This window comes from Sus scrofa, chromosome 1 (genome assembly GCF_054392235.1).
Source record: "Sus scrofa isolate SSC_HxYL_T2T_F1_AM1 chromosome 1, Sscrofa_HxYL_maternal_Yorkshire_Landrace_v2.0, whole genome shotgun sequence".
Classification (NCBI taxonomy): Eukaryota; Metazoa; Chordata; class Mammalia; order Artiodactyla; family Suidae; genus Sus; species Sus scrofa.
Window position 1 is genome coordinate 158,508,009 of NC_139383.1, and position 19,477 is coordinate 158,527,485.

Here is a 19,477-nt window from a genome sequence, read left to right on the forward strand (position 1 = left end):
CCATGGTGCGTGTAGATTTCTCTCCTTCAGCAACAAGGGTTTCCTAAACCCCCATTAGGAATGTGTTTCAGACTGTGGGACTTTGCAGCAGAATACACTTCCTTTCTTTCCCCAAGGGTAACACGACGTGAAGCATCTCAGCACATTTTCTATTATGATTCTCTACCGTAAACAGCAAACCATCAGGAATTCTTAAGCAGTGTGACACTAAGAGCTGAGGGGACATAGCTCCCTGAGGCTGTGTGACTGGCTCACCACCGTGCTGTCCTCTGACGGACAACACTGGGACACCTGCTTCTGAGAGCATCTGACCAGAAGCAGAATCGATTCTCTGACTTTTGAGAAACATGCTGATTTCTACTGCGGCTTTCATTTGCCTCCCAGACAGTGTTGACTTGTCTCCAGTGGGAAGTGAAGGCACCTCCACTCACAGCCTCCCCTCAGCTCAGCCTCCCACTACTGTGAAACGCCACGTGTTTACCTGCTCCCCAATCCTACAAACTCCTGGAATTCATTACTCAGTCAAGACTCCTGAGCACACATAAAATAACCGGTCCACCAACAGTATGCAGACTTGCCAGGGCCTTTCAGCTATTCAAACCCCATGGGGCTGAATTTATTGCAAATTCAGCATGGTATTTTGTTACCCCATGCTAAAAATGTTAACACACAAAAATGTCTGCCTATGGCTATAACTCACCCCAAACCCAAATAAGTAAATATATAGGAGTTTTAAAATAACATAAAAACTATATTTATTAATCTCAAAGCCAACACAGTGGCTTTGGCATAACTATCCATTTCTAATACAAAACTGGATTAGATAAATATCATCCAATGTATAAACAGACCATGAGACAACTTTGAAGATTAAAAAAGGGATTTTTCTGTAAATTAAAAAAAAAAAGAGTAACCTTGAAATGTTCTTTAATGGTGAATCAAGAATGAATCACTATGTCATCTTAGAATTTGTCAGATTACGAATCTTGATTTAATACAAAAGTCTTCATGCTATGGAGCGTTACACTTAAAAACAATTAAATAGGAAAATCTTTTATGATGACCGCCTATTGCTCCTGCCACTTAATCCTTATTTTTTAGTGCTTTAAATACTTTATTAGTCATCATGGAAAAAACTACCACGGCGCTTCGGTGTATGGGGTGGGGGGAGGTGGGGAGTGTGGCTTATCTGGGATTTGGGGGGGTGAGGGGCTCCAAGCAGCCAAACGTGACAGAAATGTCACCAAGTCAGAGGATGCAGCCTTAAAAGGGCTATGCGGGGCTTCTAACCTTACAGAAATATTTGCCCCCACATTTTAAACAATGAAGAAGATGCAACTAGGTTTTCAAAAGCTAGTCTTCATTTACAATTAGGTAAAGACTCAGAGGCCCCCAACAATATGTAGGCACTTTTACAATTCTTTTCTAAAAACTCCAAAATGCCTACATTACATGAATAGAGAGTTAAGTGGGAAAACGAAAAGTCAAAAAGTATCCATTGCATCATTGCATCTCTGCCTCTCTTTATACAACAGACTTTAGAATGATCAATCCTTGGATTAACTTTATGGGGGGAGTGGGCTGGGTGGGCACAGTATTGACTTTGAAATAAATAGCAGAAAAAAATCGTGCGAAAAGCAGGCATGAGGTATCTCTAAAAATAATAACCAGAAAGAAGTTCTATATATCCATACATTTGAAAAAATCATGTTACTTACATAAATTTGAGTGGCTATCTTTTAATGTTAAAAATGAGTATCTTCATGCGTTATGAATATTCTTCTGCAGAGGATGGAAAGAGAAATGTGCCTCCTTTTTAAACTCCTGTCCCTGTACTGATGCATGCATCTCTTGCACGTAAACACTGGAATTCCCGGACACCTCAAGTTCACATCTCCTTAAAGATGGTAATGGGCAGTGACCACAGAAAAACCGTTCTGAAGAAACACTCGCTAGTTAGATACTGAAAGTGGATGAGCTGGACACTCAGTGGAGCAGTGGGAGCAGCTCCTGGGTCAGGTTTTCCTTGTTCCATTGGTTACTTGCAGTCAGAGGATCAAGATCTGGTGGTGGGGCCGCTTCTACTGAGCTGCCAGGCCGAGGACTGGGCTCCACTCACCTGGCCAGGCACCAGGTGGCACAGGGGCAGAAGAGGGCAGGACAGGGCGTGGGAGCACATGCTTCAGGAAAGCAGTCTCCGTGTTCCTCTACCAATGTCATGACAACACGAGCACATCTGCCACCTGCAGTGGGTGGGACTCCACATACAGGCCCTCCCGCTCCCTCGGCTTCACGTGAACCACCTGGGGGGAGGTCCAGGGTCTGTGGACAGGTAACCCTTGCAGCTTTTTGAAGAGCTTCACGGTTACTTTAGAGAACAGTTAAAGACAGTTGGGCACTTTCTAAATGACCAGGATATTGTTGAATGCGGCCCACAGTGAAGATAACGGAGGACATGTCAAGCTAATACAGGTAGTGGGCCTACTGTCAAACCACATCGGGATGTTTAAAGTTGGAAGCTCTTCAAATAGACCCTGCAAGAGTTAAGCATTCATTGTCTGCATGTCACAGAGGTAAAGGAAAATATTAAGTTCTTTTCTGTGAAAACGTATCTGAAACTTGAGATGAAGTCATGATTCATGTGCCGAACTATTTCATATCACATGTTAAAAGAAAAAAAAATTAATCACATTGCCTAACTTCATTTTTTATTTATTGTTATTCCAAAGCAGATACGCTATGATGAGATATTTTAAAAAATACAATTATCTATCCTCAAAACCCTGGTTATGCAGGAGACTAGAAATCTCTTGTCAGAAGACTTTTTATCAACCAGTAAAGTATAAAGATCAGCATGTACTCCACTCCACCAAAAGTTCAAGTGAAATTATGTCTTTACAAAACTTTAGTTTTCAAGGAATGTTTTGCAAAGAAGCAGCGTTTATAATTAGGAAGTAAATCAAAATAATACATTAATGTCCTGTGTTTGCCTGATAATAAATTGAGAAAACTCACAAACTGGATTATTGGAAGGTTGTTGTTTTTTTTTTTTTTCTTTAACCAAAATAAAAGTAGGCTTTAGATTCACTTGGTAAGGCCTTACTTAAATAGGCAGTGCACCAATACAGTTCACTGAAGTACGCTTTCTATACAATCAGGAATTAAACACACCCCTTTTAGAGACCGTCCTGAGATGACATTTAATGCTAAAACCAAAATAAATAACCTAGCAGGAACAAAATTTTTTAAATTTCAATAATTTCAACTTTGGAGATATTTGTTCACCAAAATTAATCAACATTTCTAAAATATTTTAATACAAAATTATAAAAGAAAAGTGCATTAAAAGCAGAACCTTTAAAACTCTGGCACAATTACAATTATTCTGAATATACTGACTACAGCCAGGTATACACACTGACATTCAAGGAAAACCTCAGGATATATAATAAGTCCAGTATCACAAGAATAAGTCAAATAAGGCTTTTTTTTTTCCTTAAAAAAATATACAATACACAAAGCAGTTTGGGGAAAAAAAAAGTAATATTATTTAACAGTTTTCTGACTTAAATATTTTCACATAACAAAAGTTTTTATATCACCATCAATATTACTTATATACATACGCTGAAAGTGTGAACGATAACAAAAAAAATCAAAAGATGCCCCCTTCAAAAATAACAGTGAAATGTCTCTTTCTTCAGGAATCTGAAATGAGCCCCTCTTTTAATATACAAAGTCCATACAATGTTTATAATAAAACTGCTCTCTTCTGAAACCAGCGAGGCAATGAGAGAAAATAAAGGCAATTATTTTTCAGGAAAACAAAAACCAAAAAACAATCCCAGCGTCATGTCACAATGACACGGATATTCGTTTATTAATAAAATGAACACAATACTGATCTGAAGTGCTTGTCAGGAGGTAAAATCTCTGTCGCGCTCTCTGTAATTGGACTAGTGCTTATTTACAAAATATACTGTTCAGCCACACAGAGGCCCATATATCTGCTTATGTACATACGTATTTATATATAGAACATATAAATAACTTCAAGGAGAGATTCACGGGAAGTAAAGAAGTTTCCATCTTTGGAATGCTGTGGGAATGACACGCCCCGCCCCAGCACGGGGTGGGATTTGGTTTGGGACATGTTCAACGTGGCACCATTGATGAGACTAGAGAATTCCCTGAAATGAAAAGCACACCCGCTTACACACAAGAGAAAAACACGGGGCTTGTACAGGTTCTCATCCTTAAGATACGAACACGTGTCTGAATTGGTCCCTAGGGGACAACTCTGTGATCTCCTGTTTGCAACATATGGCTGTGCTTTCTGCAACGACCCAACCAAGGACCTGCGTTAGCGACTCAGGAAGCAAGTGTAACGTCACCCTGTGCGGGCGGCGGAGCCCCACCTGGGTGTCAGGCTGCCTCTCGTCCCTGTTCACACCCCAGGTACTGCGTTCTTGTAGCTAATGATTAGGTATCTGTAACAGAGAGAGAATTGGTCCAGCCACCTCTCAAGGTATTAGTCATATTAACTTATGGTAGACTAAAAAGGGTCAAGTTCTACTAATTTCAAAATTCACAGAGAAAAAAATGGAAAAAGCTTCCCTGTGTTCTAACACTTTTTTCTGAAGTTCATGCACCTATCTTATGTTTGTCTTATGAGCTATGCTTCTTATAACAGAAAGCATGAAGGAAAACCTATCTATTTTTTTTCCATGTTAACATCTGTCTTTGCTAATACAAAGAAATCACACTACAATGATAGTAAGATCCAGTTAACTTCTTTTTAACTAGATGCACTGGCCACGGAGTAGGTGAAACTGCTGTTGAAGTACCTGAGTTCAGTGATTTGCAGACAAATGACAACGTGCTTCTGTCCTTCCCAGTTTTTTCCTGTAAGTCTCTGAAAGTCAGTGATTCTTTAGATAATTTTATAGCTTAAAAAAAAAAAAAACTCTGTGGTAACATTTTTTAACACTTGACGCTTCAAAACAGAAATCCCTAGGGCTCTGCTCTTCTCCACGCTTCACTCTGATAACGCTCTCAGGCTCAGGCGGTGTCAAAACACATTGGCCAGGGCCTGCCACTCACTTGCGGGTTCCTGCACCACCTCGTCCAGGCTTAGCGCCTCGCCTCTGTGCTCCTGGGGGCCTGCGGGTTCCTGCAAACTTCCTGCAGTGTTGACAAGGAAAGAGTCTCAGACATCTGGTGGCACAAAATTACTCACATTTAAGTAAAGACAACCTGTTGAACAGAGACAGGAAATTTCTAAATTGATTTGCACTCCATCCCAATGAAAAAAGAATAGTTTGAGCTGCAGGTTTCACAACTGTCGGTGGCACAAATGACCGCTATTTGAATAGGAACCTGTATGGCCCTGGTCATGCATGCTCCCTCCCAGAAAGGTCGTGTTAATGTGACACCACTGAAGCACTAGAGTGTGGATTGGAAGAAACTGCTCTCCCTCACAAACTGCTCAACATGAAGTGTCCTGCCCCTCATGGCTTCTGAAACCCCCCTGGGTGCTGCCACCCGCCTCGCTCATGGCCACAGCACCTGGACCAGCAGGCTAGAGTCAATGTGGGGACATGGAGGCCCATCTCCGAGGGGACAGATAACTTCCCTCGCCCACCTCGGGGTAGCAGGGCGCACAGTGCTCTTGGAGCAGACCCAGCCCAACACCAACCCCGTACCGGCACCACCCACTCTCGACAGAAAGCCCCAGACCCCAGATCCAGGGCTGCTCACCCACGTGGCTGTGGGCCCGCTTCACATGCAGCTTCATGTTGCTCTTCTGTGTGAAGCCCATGATGCAGTAGGCGCACCTGTAGGGCCGCTCCCCCGTGTGCTTCTTCATGTGCACCTGCAGGGCACTCTTCTGGTTGAAGGCCTTCTCACACAGGCTGCAATGGAACGGCCGCTCCCCTGGGGACAGAGGCTCGTGGTCAGCGGCCTGCAGTCACAAGAGTGCAAGTGCTCCCAAGATGTGGTGACGCCCTCCCACTGCCCGCTGACCACGGGGAGACCAAGCACAATGTAATCAAAAACTACTGAAAGTCCGAAAAGCATCTGGAAGCAAAGGCTGAGCACATACAGCTCAAACAAAAGGTTTCTAGCACATTTGGGGAAGAAAAACAACCAAAAAAAGCCCATTAAGGACATGGAAATATCAATTCGACTTGATGAAAAAAATGATTTATACAATATTTTTCTTCTTACTGTTACTTAATTGCTTCCAAGTTGCTATGGAAACTGAAAAATGGAAGGTCTATGAAGTGTGACTTCTGCTGGGAGCCTGCCCGGGTGAACGCCTGCTGCACAGCCCCACTCTGAGGACCACCCTGTCCCTAAGCAGCATCTCTCTCTCTGCTTTCACCTGGCAGTCCTGCCACCCCTCACTGTCACGCACCCAATTCCAAGCCCCCAGGGACCAGGTCCTTTCCTGTCCCAGGGCTCAGGAGGCTGCTGGGGCCCTGCTGACAACACAGGGGGCCGGATGGACAGGACCTCTCAGAGAGGCATCTGAAGGTGAATCAGGGATGGTGGCGAGGCCAAGGGAGGGAAGGGCTGGGAAGATGGTGACCAGCCAGAAAAAAGCATCTGCAAAGAGGCCAGGTGCCAGGAGGCAGGCTGGCTGGAAGACCCAAATGTCCATGGGGAGGGGGTGGGACTGGGCTGTCCCAGGGAGGGGCCGAGAAAGAGAGATGGGCCATCCTTCCTTCGTTTGGCTATTTTTTCTCTAAGGTGAACCCGAGCAGTCCTAGGTGACAGGAAAAGTCAGCAGAGTCCGAAGATAGAGCAGGAGGGATGGAACCTGGAGGTTGGGGTGGGAACGTGCTGCTGTGGTCCAGGTTCTGGGCTCCAGGCCATGAGGGGCCACTGGCCCGACAGCCTCAACTTCCGGGGATCACTCTGAAGAAAGCCTCTGCCAACAGGATAAACTGATAAAAAACAAGGAACAAACGGAACACGGAGACCTAGCTTTATGAATAATGTGTTGTATCAAAATGAATATTCACATGTTTCATCTTATTTTCTTGCGGTTTGTGACAAAGATTTATTTCTTTTTCTTTTTAGGGCCGCAATGGCAGCATATGGAAGTTCCCAGGCTAGGGGTCCAATCAGAGCTACAGCGCCCAGCCTACACCACAGCCACAGCAATGCCAGATCCAAGCCGCCTCTGCGACCTACACCACAGCCTGCAGAAACATCGAGTGAAGCCTTAACCCTCTGAGGCCAGGAATTGGACCTGCATCCTCATGGACACGAGTCAGGTTCTTAACCCACTGAGCCACAACAGGAACTCCTGCAACGAAGATCTCTAACCTGAGGTCACTCTCATCATTACCTGTGTGGATGCGGCTGTGGCGCTCCAGCTGGCTTGGTTTGGCAAATGCCTTTTCACAAGTGTCACACTTGAACACCCTGGGCTTCTGAGAGCTTAGGGAGGGACCAGCCTGATGTGTCTGCATATGCTCCTGGTAAAGAAACACAGACGTGGAGAGCACTGAGGACCATAGCGGAACCTTCTAGACTTGATGCCAGAGAGGAAAAAACATGGAGGCCCTGTGGCCACTGGCAGGGTTGCCACAGCTCGTCTCGGATCAGGACTCTTCCTGCCGTTCCAGAGCCGTTGGAGGTGATGTGCGGTGGGGAGACCCAGGCACCCCCCAAATACCGGGGGGCTCAGCAGTTAGAGCCAGTGCTGCAAGAACAACCAATTCCCTGGGTGGGTGCAGACGCGCTTGCTCAGGCATCGCCTGCTCCCCTGCAGCCTCGCTGGCCATCATGAAGGCCCCGCAGCCTGTTGACAGGTGCTGAAAGAGCTTTTACTACCTGCCACTGTGTCAGGAGAAAGGGCACCTCAAGGTCATCTGCAGACACATTCATCTCCATTGACCTCTTCCTTGTAGGACAGGAGTCCGTGACTCACTAGCAAGATTCCCAGCTTCCCTGAGTGCCAGACCCACCCGGGCCCTTTACACCGAAGTGACAAGCAACAGCGCTTGCCGGGGACAGCGGGTGCAAGAGCCTACCTTGAGGTGCGTGGCACGCTTGAAGGCCTTCCTACACACTGGACAGCCGTGGATGCGCTCCCGGCCGTGCACCTCCTTGCTGTGGTGCAGCAGCAGAGCGGCCGATGCAAAGGTGCGACCGCACTCCAGGCACTGGTGCAGCCGGCCCTCCTTCTCTGGCTGGCCACCCTGGGCCAGGCTGGCAGAGACATCTGTCACCTAAAGCAAGTCAGAAATCCCGATTTTGCTTGGCCGGTGCAAGGATGGCAGAGCCCCTGCTACGGGGACACCAGCCCCCACGCCTGGCATCCCTCCAGAGCCACGTGCACCAAAGGTACCTGGAATGCCTGGTGCACAATGACTGACCGGGCAGGGTCTGGACAGCACTACAGTGCACGAGTCATGACCACCCAGCTGCAGATCCAGCTCTGACCTGACTCCTGTGGCCACTGCAGGCTGGGTGCTTAACCCCTAGTCTGAGAAGACAGACAAGTCACAATCCTACCTCCAGTGCTGGGAGATGGTTACATGGGGGCGGCAGGGGGGATAGGTACACAGCAGGCTGAGAGCCGAGAGCAGGGCATTCACACAAGCATGGTAAATGCTGCCAGTGGGGGTAGCGTGACTGAGTCACATACAGACATATGCTAAACCATGCTGCTGCTCTGGCCGAAGAGCTCTCTCAGCAAATGGACTGTAAATAATACTTAGTAGCTGAAGGTATTTTTATAGTTTTTGACTGGATTAGAGCATTTCACCCAAACTTGGAGCCTAAACTAATTAGCTAGTTTTCAAATCATTCCGATCCTATCAGAATGATCAACACCCTAAAAATGAATAAATAGGACGAGTTTATTACTCGGCTTTTGTAAATAACTGTTCAGTTTTGCAGATGAAAATGTGTATGTGATGACTTAGTGAAAGAAAATTACAAACAATAAGGAAAACTGATGGGGTTTGTCAACATCTTTAGAGTTTTCAGTTATCAAATACTTTTTCATAATGTTAAAAAACACAAAAAAGAAGATTTAACAAAAAATACCTAAACAACTACAAAAGATTCCTACCAATTGCTCTCATTCATCTGTGCCACAGTAGGGGGAAAAAAAAAAAAAAAGGAATGAAAAAAAAAGCAATAAAACAGAAAAGATCAGAAGAGCAAAGATAATGAAGTTATGTCACGTGCCACAGGACAGCTATGAGTCTGTGACACCTGTGACAGGTGTGCAGGTCTACATGAGAGCATCTGCGTGATCAGAGAAAGAAACCACAGAACCACACATTGGCTTTGCTCACTGTATAAAACAGATGTCCTGTGAGTCAAAAAAAGTTTGAAAACCACTGGAATGATACTCTTGAAGGCTGTACTGTAACTGCAGGGTTTTAAGTGATGAAACAAATGCTACACGGGGTGCACACACAGCACCCTGGAGTTAGTGATGTTGGTGCTCTCCGCTTCACGGCTGCTGTGACTGAAGTTTCTGAATCAGCACCCCATAGCGAGCACTGAATGTGTATCCTTTCACTGTGACCATGAGCGCCGCAGACCTTTCCCTGTCCTGACTCCATCCAGGGACCCCAGAACTTGAGGGTGGTCTTGGAAACCCCGATTCAAATGTGTGACTGTTATACAACTGAGATTCAGCCAGATGGGCTCTGGTTACTCAGGCCAGGCTGGTTATGCTTAATTCCTTCACAAACAAAGTCCTTGTCCCACTGAAAGCCCAATGAGTCATTATCTTGAAATTCATTTGCTGAAATTGTTGAAGCATAAATTTTAATGCTCCTTTAAAAATTCAGAGATTATTTATTTATTTATTTATTTTGTCTTTTTATGGCTGTGCCTGTGGCACATGGAGGTTCCCAGATTAGGGGTCCAATTGGGGCTGTAACCGTTGGCCTACACCAAAGCCATAGCAACACAGGATCCGAGCCGCATCTTTGACCTACACCGCAGCTCATGGCAATGCCAGATCCTTAACCCACTGAGTGAGGCCAGGGATCAAACCTGGGTCCTCATGGATGCTAGTCAGATTCCTTTCCGCTGAGCCATGACAGGAACTCCCAGAGATTACTTATTAATTGAATGTTACTTCTCCAAAAAGTTTTAAGAGTTTTTAGACTCATCCATATTCAGAACTATCATTTACTAAGTGTTTTGTCTCCCCACCAAAAAAAAAAGAATTTAAGAACAAAGACTAGTCAAGTGACAAATAGGTCATGTACACACATATGAATGTGTATGGAAATGTGTAACAAGACTTGAAAGAATCAGCAAAGGTATTACAGGAAAACTTACAAAAAGAACCAAGTGCAAGTAAATGGCCACATGCTATCTGATCAGCTGGCATAAATGAAGAAGAGTTTCATATTATCCATTACTATATCTCATTTGACCCCAAATCACGGAATGAATAAGACCTAGCATCGGCACCCCCAGTTCTTCCCACCCCAGCTCAGCACCTGCTTCACCCAGGAGATGCCTCCTGAGGCAGCCCCACCTCCCCCCAGGGCCCTCTATCCCCAGCCATCCCGAATCTGTTTTTTGAAAAACCATGAGAATCAATAAAACGTGTACTGTACCTGGTAGGTGATCTCCTCACCAGTGGCTGATGACGACTGCGGGGTATGGCTCACCAAGATGACCTGGGGTGAGCCTGCTCCCCCCTGGCCCGAGAGAGAGGGATCTGTGAGTAAGGCTGGGAACTGCTGACCCTGGCAAAGACGATCACTGCTTTAGAAGGTGTAACATCATCACATCCAGCCGTCATTTAAAAGATCTCTTACGGTGCAGTCACGTTGCAAAACAAGTTGGCAGGTCCCCACCATCTGACTCTGCAATTCCACCCAGAGAAATGAAAACCTACATCCACTCAAAACCTTGAACATGAAGGTTCCCAGTAGCCAAAAGGGGAAAGAACCCCAATATCCATTAACTGATGGCAGGATAAACAAAACGTGGCCCATGTGTATAACTGAATGGCATTTGTACAAAACGTGACATGCTATATACAGTGGGCACGTGAGTGAAAGAGGCCAGCCACAAAGCCCACATGTCACTGATTCCACTTATGGGAAACGTCCAGAACAGGCAAATCTACAGAGACAGAGAGCAGACGAGTGGTTGCCAGAGGCCGGGGGAGACAGCCCGGGCCGGGGTTGAGGGGAATGACTGGTCACCGCTAATGGCACAAGGATTCCTCGCAGGTGACAAACTGTTCTAAAAGTGGCTACAGTAATAGTGGTACAACTCTGTGCATATACCAAAGGCCACTTTAAATCGGTGAACTTTATAGCATATAAATTATATCTCAATAAACTTATAAAAATATATATAAAGAATATGTTTAAAATATATATAAAGAATATGTGTTATAAATATGTATTTATATATATTATGCACATATATTTATATATATGTTTACATGTATATAAAAAATAAAGAATATTTGTTTTAAAATATATATAACTAATATATAAATATACATACAATTTTGCTACCCTCTACAAAGCCACTTTGGTCTTATCTCTACTCCTGCAGACCTGTGTGTATAGACCAGGAATCTGAGACACAGAGAGAGTGGGTGGGCTGGGGTGGTGGGAGGGACGAGTGCACAGAGCAAGCTGGATCTAAATGAACCACCTTTGTGATGCAAATCCTGAATCTATATCAATAATTTAATATGCAATTTAAATGCTAAAATCAAAGCTGATTCTGAGCGTATTTCACACAGAATCAAAACACTCACTTGAAACCCGTGACCTGGAAGCATCAGCATCAATGCAGAATGCTAATGGGGTCAGGGGCCAGCAAGAATGCTCAGCTGAAGGAAAGGAAAGAACACAGCCCACGTCACCGGAGCCCTGAGACTGAAGGTGAGGGCTGCTTCTCACTGTCCCCAGCCTGAGCTCCAACGGGGAAAGCCAAGGGCAGAGGGGTGGCCGGGGAAGGCATTGCATACATTTCCTCACTGCCTTCGGCAAAGACTCCACCCCCGCAGAGAGGGAACCTGGCAGAGGGAAGCGTATGGGGCAGAAAGTGCATTTACATAGTCAGAAACAGGGAGCTTCTTAAGTTGATTAGGAGTCTTCACTGTCCGTAGGCACTTGTTCAAAAAGTGAAATCATATTTTATGTATCTCCACCTATCAATCGAATTTTCTCTCACAAATGTGGGATGGACAGAAAAGTTCCTATGTACCCCAATAAAGCACATGTTTACTCCCCCGTTACATAAGGAGTAGCTGACTATTGTTAATTTCAAAGAGCAGCTCCTTCCACACTTTTCATTATGTGTCCACTGTTGGCTTTGGTTACCACTCTTATTAGACTACACAATTTTGAAAAATAGTGTCAATCAAAATTAACAAAGTCACATTTCCTTATTTTATTAATCAAGGACAAATATAACTGCTGGCCAGAAGTTCTGATATACTTAAGAACTAGTGTTGGCTCAATAAATTCATACTCCCAACCAAAGCTAAAACATTTGAGTCTCCGAGCTTATGCAGTCTGATCAAGGAGAAATTACAATTCCTTTTGTTTTGAGATGAGAAAATCATAGAACAGATTAGCAGCTGTTGAGGGCAAAGTGGATGTGGCTAAAACGGCAGCGTCATGAGGGGTGGACACATTGTGTATTCTGATGGTGCTGCCAACAATCCCTGGTGGGTGCTTCGCCGTAGCCTGGGAGACACTGCCACCGGGGAAGCTGGGTGAAGGGGCCTGGGATCCATGTCCTTTCTTACAATTGCCTGTGAACCCACCAATACCTCAAAATAAAAAGAGTCATTTAAAAAAGTCCTGAAAAAATGTAGTTTACTAGCTTATTATTGGTGTTTAAATGGCTAACATTTAGTATTCTTAACACAAATGCTCTGATGCAAGTATTAAGTGTCTAATAAAATAAATGCTCAACAACCAGCTACACACATGGAAGTGGTGACCTGAGTCTGCTAAATGCTGCCATCTGAAAGGCACAGGTTTTTGGTTGGTTTTACACTTACAGTCTATTTATTTATTTGCCACATTTTATTTATATTGAGGTGGAAATTACAATAATTCTCATTCCCCAAGTGCGCATGCGTTCTGGAAGCGCCTGAGCACTGGCTGAGAGGAGTAGGGCCTGGAAGCAGAGTCAGGATCACCTGCAGGGAGGGTGGTCAGTAACTCAGACCCCAGTCCCACTCGCAGCTATTGAACCAGCCTTGGACTGAGACCCAAATTCTGATGCACAACCCAGTTTGGGAAATACCAACAAAAAATGGATAAGGTGGAATGCCACGCTGATGGATGAGACTTGGGATCGCAACAACTTGGACTCGGCTTCAAGTACTTATAAATCAACCCAATTTACTATTCATGTGTGTTATAATTTCACCAGAAGGATTTTTCTCAGCACTTCGTAATTTTACTGTCCTGCTCTTCCTAAACCAAAATAAACACCATGTCTCGCTGAGTGTCAGGAGATTTGCTGGAGTTCCTGTCGTGGCTCAGCGGAAACGAATCTGACTAGTACCCATGAGGATGCAGGTCTGATCCTGGCCTCGCTCAGTGGGTTAAGGATCTGGTGTCGCCGTGACCTGCAGTGTAGGTCACAGATGTGGCTCAGATCTGGCGTTGCTGTGGCTGTGGTGTAGGCCAGCAGCTACAGCTCCGATTAGACCCCTAGCCTGGGAACCTCCATAGGCCGTGGGTGTGGCCCTGAAGAGACAACAACAACAAAAAGTCAGGATATTTAGAACCAAAAAAAGCCAACATAAGCCCAGCTCTCACTGGGTTGGCCCTGCTATGCTCAGAATTTCATGAGAAAGCCGTCTTTGGAGAACCTTCTGAGGCAGCACCAGCTGCCCTGGCCAGAACCCAGCATCCTGCTTGCCAGGCTCCCATGACACCATGTGCAGGCAGGGCTGGGGGGCCCAGCAGCCACATGGTCATAGAAAAGCACTGGAGTCGCAACAAATATTTAAAGGGCTTTAAAAATGTGACCTGGTAAATACTCAGTGAACTTGCACTTTAATTATAAAGAATAATTGTCAAAGTGATATACTTTAACAAACAGAAAATAAACTCCTAATCATAAAAACAGATGGCTTTCCGGCTTTCCCTGATCAAACCCTACCATACTTCCCATGAGTTACTCCAAAGGATTAAATTTCATTAAAATTTCTATTTTACATCACTTTTACCTCATGACTACTTCGCTGCAGTTAAAACTGTACAGTGAGAAAACCCCGGGGATCCTAATGGCTGACGCACATGTAACAGACTGCTGTCCCACTCCCAAAGGCCACTGAGCTTGGCCACTGCTGCTCAGTGGCGAGGGGACTCTGAGGGTTAAACAGGGCATGAGATGAGTCATTGGCATAGGAGTATAACTCGGCAGAGAATAAAAAGGAGGAAGAGCTGAATGAACTAAGTGCCCAGAATCACATCCCTGGACTGGAAATACGCTCTCCGTATGGCTGGTAAGTGGCAGCTCTCTGTCATCAGGCCTCCCTTTGCCCTACCTGCCCAGTCCAGCGAGCCTGATCACGGGTGACCCGAGCCCGGCCCTGAAGGAGAGCCTAGAATCATGGGTAGGGAGTAACAAAAGGGTAAACCACCATCAATAATCAAGTTTCCTACAAGCTGAATCTAGGAAAAAAAAAAAAAAAAACTATTCTTATATCTTCAAATGGCCACTTCTGTTCCAATTGTAATTTTGAAATATAATACCAACTTTTAGCATTTAGGTTGATGACACTGTCGTGACAAACAGGCGTGGAGTAATATCTAAGGACAAGTGATATTAAAGCATGTACATAGTTCTTCACTATATGAAACTCTAAAAGACACCTCTTTCCCTCGTGGCAGAAAAGATGCTCAGCTGCAGGGAAGGGATGCAGCTGAATAAAACACCATGGGCTTTAGCGTCCTAGCAGCAGACACAGTCTGTTGAGGGCCGGCCTGCAGGGTCCCTGGAGGGAACAGAAGGAGGGCAACTGGAACAGACCCTGGTCAGCCAGAGTGGAAGCCCCTCGGTCAGCAAAGGCCGAGCCTGCTGGCAGGGGGCCTCTGTGAGGGCTCATGGTGCCTGAGACATTCAGGACCACAACCCGGAGCACTGACTGAGACTGGCTGGACCTAACTCTGGGCCGCGTGGGGACATGTCACCATTTTACAAATGGAAAGAGCTAGAACTGAGAAGAGGCAAGTCAACCTCCAACACAGCTCCATGACAAAGATTCTTCACTGTGATTAGATTTTTCATAATGAATTTTCTAATCAAACTCTGAAAGGTTTTCAGCATCCTAAACTCAGTGTATGAGATATCAAATGCACACCCTTCAACCCACATCTACTGCAGGGATTTGTCTAAGAACATAGGGATAAAGAGGATGAGAATCTCCAGACTACTAACAAGACCTGAATGCACCATAATGCCCCTCAATAAACTCATCTCTAAAATGAAATGCTGCACAGCCATCAAAAATGTTTGCATTGCTAAAATCACTGATGGGACGGTAGTCACAATATAATTCATAAGAAGGGGAAAAATTTATACTACATGATAAATACATGAACATGTTTCTATAAAAGTTGTAAAACAGGCAAAGAAATGATTAGAAGGATGTATGCACAGAAAGAATTAGAAGGATATAAACACTCAAAGGTTAACTGTAGTTCCATTTGGGTAGTGGATTTCTTAAATGCTTTTCTGTGCTGTCCATTCCCCATTTTGCATTTAACAAATTATTATTATTTTTTTAATCAGAAAAAAAAAAAACCCTCAGTTTTGAAAGACAGTGTTTAGAATATACACTCAGGGAAGAATAAGAAAAGGAGGGCTGGGAGTGCACCCACCTGAGAAGCGATGTTGAGCGTGACCGTGTCCAGTCCCCCGGAGAGCAGGCCCTGAGTGTCGGCCAGGGTCAGCGTGACGCTGGCCTCTCCCCCCACACCTGACGAGGACATGACCAGGTTCTGAGCAGACATGGCAGATGGGGACATTGGTGTGGTCGAAGGAAGGCTTCCAGTTGTAGTATTAAGTTCTACCAAAAAAAGGCAAAATAAAGACATCAATGGAAAAGTAGGTAAGTCCAATTTTAACGGCACAGGAAGAGAGTTTTCCTAAGGGAACGAGCCTGTCACCATCAGCATTTACATGGCCTAGTCTTCTGAAAAGGCATCAAGCAAATCACAGTGTCTTTGATTCCTGTATTAAGGCAAGGCTTTTGTAAATATCTAAATCTTTATACATAAGTAAACTCTGCTTCTTCAGTACAATACAGAGAAAAGCAGTAAAGGAAGAGTGAAAACCCGGCCCTAGAGTCCCCGTCAGTGCTGCCGATGCAGAAGGAAACTCACACCAGAATTCCCAGGACACTGTCCCCATCCGGGACCAGAGACCAGCCCAAGAGAGGAATGAGATGTGACCCCTGAGCGGCGACCAGTTCCAGAGTGAAATGTCTGACGACCTCTGCTAACAGCCACAACCCGCTACCCTTTACGGTGACCAACTGAAATGCAGGCGGTCAGAACAAGCCTCATGCAATTCTCTAAACGTTCATGTACCCTGCATGGCATCTTAATTTGCTTTAGAAAACAAAACAAAACTCTGTAAGAGCTTCCCCTTGCATCCGTGATGAAGGAGAAAGGAGGGCATCTGGGGCAGATGGGGAAGGGAGGCCTCCTCCTCCACATACAGACTCATGCACCTGCGGGAAATGCAATGGGCTCGGTGTGGGCTGACCGCTGGGCACCAACACTACACAGTTCAAGTTTTTACTTGGAAGCATAACACACATGCACATGCACGTGTACACACACACTCACACACACAACTCCCACGAGCCGCGCTCCATCCATCTGACAACCTCGCCCCCCCACCCCCGCCCCTCACCCCTGTGCGGGGCGCCGGCCGAGATGAGTGACAGCAGCCGTGGAAGTGCTACCTCCTAACCGGGTCTGAACCACAAGGCGACAGTGGGGGCTGCGCGGAGCCGTGGGCGCAGGTCACTTACTTGTGAGCGGCGTCCTCCACAGATCCACACTCCCGGAGTCCCACACTGAGCGGCACAGACCTGGAACCTTCAAAAGCAGTACAACCATTAGGAGGCTGGGCTGGCCGCCCTCCGCAGCCTCTCGGCTCCCAGGAACCTGCCAGACCCCCTCGCCCGGCCTCTGCACGGGGCACGGGCCACCAGGCGCAGGGAGTGTGGATCTGCCGAGGGCCCGCGGCCCCACCTCGCCAGCTTGCGTCCCCTCCGCCCCCGAGGGACCAGACGAAGAAGGGCTGAGAAGGGCCGCAACAGCTTGGCACCCTAACTGCTGCTCAAATACAACCCCTAAGGAGGGGCCACCGGGCAGCAGGGCCTCGTGAGGGCAGCTGGTACAAGGCCGGGGCCAGAGGAGTTAGAGCAAAAGCCCAAGTGAGAAGGGCTCCCCGCAGCTCAGACGGCCAGGACTCCGAGCCTCACTCAGCCCTGAAATCACGGCGCCCAAGAGCCCCTCCAACCAGGACAGTGTGTCAGACTTTCCGATGCCTGTGAATGCAGCAACCGGACTGTGCAGCCCAAGAAAGGCAAAAAGGAAACACGTCTGCAAGTTCATTAACCAAAGTGGACCCGGACACAAAGTCCAGGGAAAAGACTGAACAACGTCAGGCAAGGCCAGGGTTCATATTTCAACTCAACCGTGGGCTGAATGAACCTTTCCGTGTGCTTATTAATTCAAAAGATTTCCCACAAAAAGAATCATGGCAACACCTGTTCAAGTCGAACTAGCCTCAACGTGTTGAAAAGAACCTCTGCTTAAAAACTGAAAATTTATTAAGCATGCAATTGAGTAATTAAAAGCTGTAATTACATTTAATATATAATTCTTACTATATAAAAACACTTGTTTAAAGGTCTGGAAGCCACAATTTTAAATTCAAATTAAATACTCTTAATGGGAAAAATAGGATTCGATACTGAAGCAAAGACTGTAGGCTCTTACTTTTAGTTCCCATTTATTTTTTTCTGAAAGCACTATTCATCTAGGACATACTACAGCCACCCTACTGCACTTTATGATTCTAACTCAAAAAGAGTAATCCTGAAAGGATTAATAAATTCTGTATGCTCATCAAACCTAGCACTGTCTTCAGTCTTTGCTGGGATTAAGTTTTCATAGCCCCTAAGAAAACTGAATTATAATTTTGGGAGGTTTCACGAGAAGTTTCCAAGATGTGGGATCAGCCCTTCTCTGGAGATTGTCAAAACTATGGCGAGCAGAGGAAGGGAAGCAGGACAGGACAGATGTACTGACTGGCTATTTACTCCTGGGGACAGAGTGGGAAGAACGTGCTAATTTTAAAGTGCACCCACAAATGTGGGCTATTACAATTTCTGAGCTATGGGGAAAGAAGTAATTGTACTTAAATCTAGGAGAAATGGAGGCAAAAATAACCTCACAATGAACTATAGACAACACTGATCTTTTCTCCCATTGAAAGAACTTGATTATTCATCAAAATTATCATAAAAATGGACTAAGGTGAGAAAAAATAATACCAATTTAAGAAAAATTACTTAAAAAGCTGTGCTAAATTTCAAGCCTCTATTAATAACAATTTTCTGCCTCTGAGAGGGTACTTAAAACATATTTGACCATTTTCTAGGAAAACCACTTGTCCTGGGTATTATGCGGACCTGTCTTGGAAATGGCCTTCAACCGTCTTGTCACAATCTGAACAAAAGCGCCTGCTTTCATTCTGGGTATGAAATTCTGACTCACTGCTGCACTTTGATTTATTTGTAAATCCCTAAACAGTAACAGCCTTCTTTCAACTAAGATGCAAAGCTTCCCCAGAAGCCAACAAGTTAACATATCCTGTTCACATAGAAAATGAAAAACAACCACCGCCACGTGCATATTCCTCATGCTGTGATAAAGGACCTGCAGCTTACATTTCACAGGGTGACAGTGAGAGCTTGTACTTTAGTGTTTATCTTAGAAGAGGTAACTTCAATCTCAAAGTCATTTTAATTCCAGTTCTTACTGGTGTGGCCTGACTGATTCTAGGATAAATGTTGCCCATTAAGATGCAATCTCCTGACAATGTGACAGAGATGGGATCAGCTAATTATAACCAGCACTCGTAGAATACAAAAACCTCTCTAAAAACACCTGCTTGATATCAGGGGCTGAGAGGTTCAACGTATGAAGAATCTTTTCCTGTATTCAAGATTATTCAAAGAAACCAAAGGTACTAGAGATCACAATACAACTGACTTGCTCACATAAAATTACCACTATGTTTAATACTAGCTGATACTACATTATTAAACAAATGTTCTTTAATTATAAGCTCTCTTTTATTTTTATTTATTTATTTATTTATTTAGCCATTTCTAGGGCCGCTCCCATGGCATGTGGAGGTTCCCAGGCTAGGGGTCGAATCGGAGCTGTAGCTGCAGAGCCTC

The 19,477-nt window shown here is 45.2% G+C and overlaps 1 protein-coding gene across 18 annotated transcripts in view; it reads right to left on the reverse strand.

The window, feature by feature from the left end:
- Positions 1-2,686: 2,686 nt before the first annotated feature.
- ZNF236 (zinc finger protein 236) overlaps positions 2,687-19,477 on the reverse strand; it is a 91,569-nt gene continuing 74,778 nt past the window's right edge. For 4 of the 18 annotated variants that reach the window (XM_085017618.1, XM_085017617.1, XM_021099032.2 and 1 more), the window contains 6 exons: positions 15,873-16,060; positions 10,611-10,742; positions 8,049-8,246; positions 7,361-7,490; positions 5,761-5,937; positions 2,687-5,184 (listed from right to left, as the gene is read on the reverse strand). In XM_085017618.1, coding sequence (XP_084873744.1) covers positions 5,072-5,184; positions 5,761-5,937; positions 7,361-7,490; positions 8,049-8,246; positions 10,611-10,742; positions 15,873-16,060 — 938 coding nt within the window. In that variant the 3' untranslated portion in view covers positions 2,687-5,071. Of the gene's footprint in view, positions 5,257-5,760; positions 5,938-7,360; positions 7,491-8,048; positions 8,247-10,610; positions 10,863-15,872; positions 16,061-17,032; positions 17,100-19,477 lie in introns of all 18 variants that reach the window. The other 14 variants (XR_014840825.1, XR_014840822.1, XR_002345824.2 and 11 more) reach the window with 9 other exon arrangements.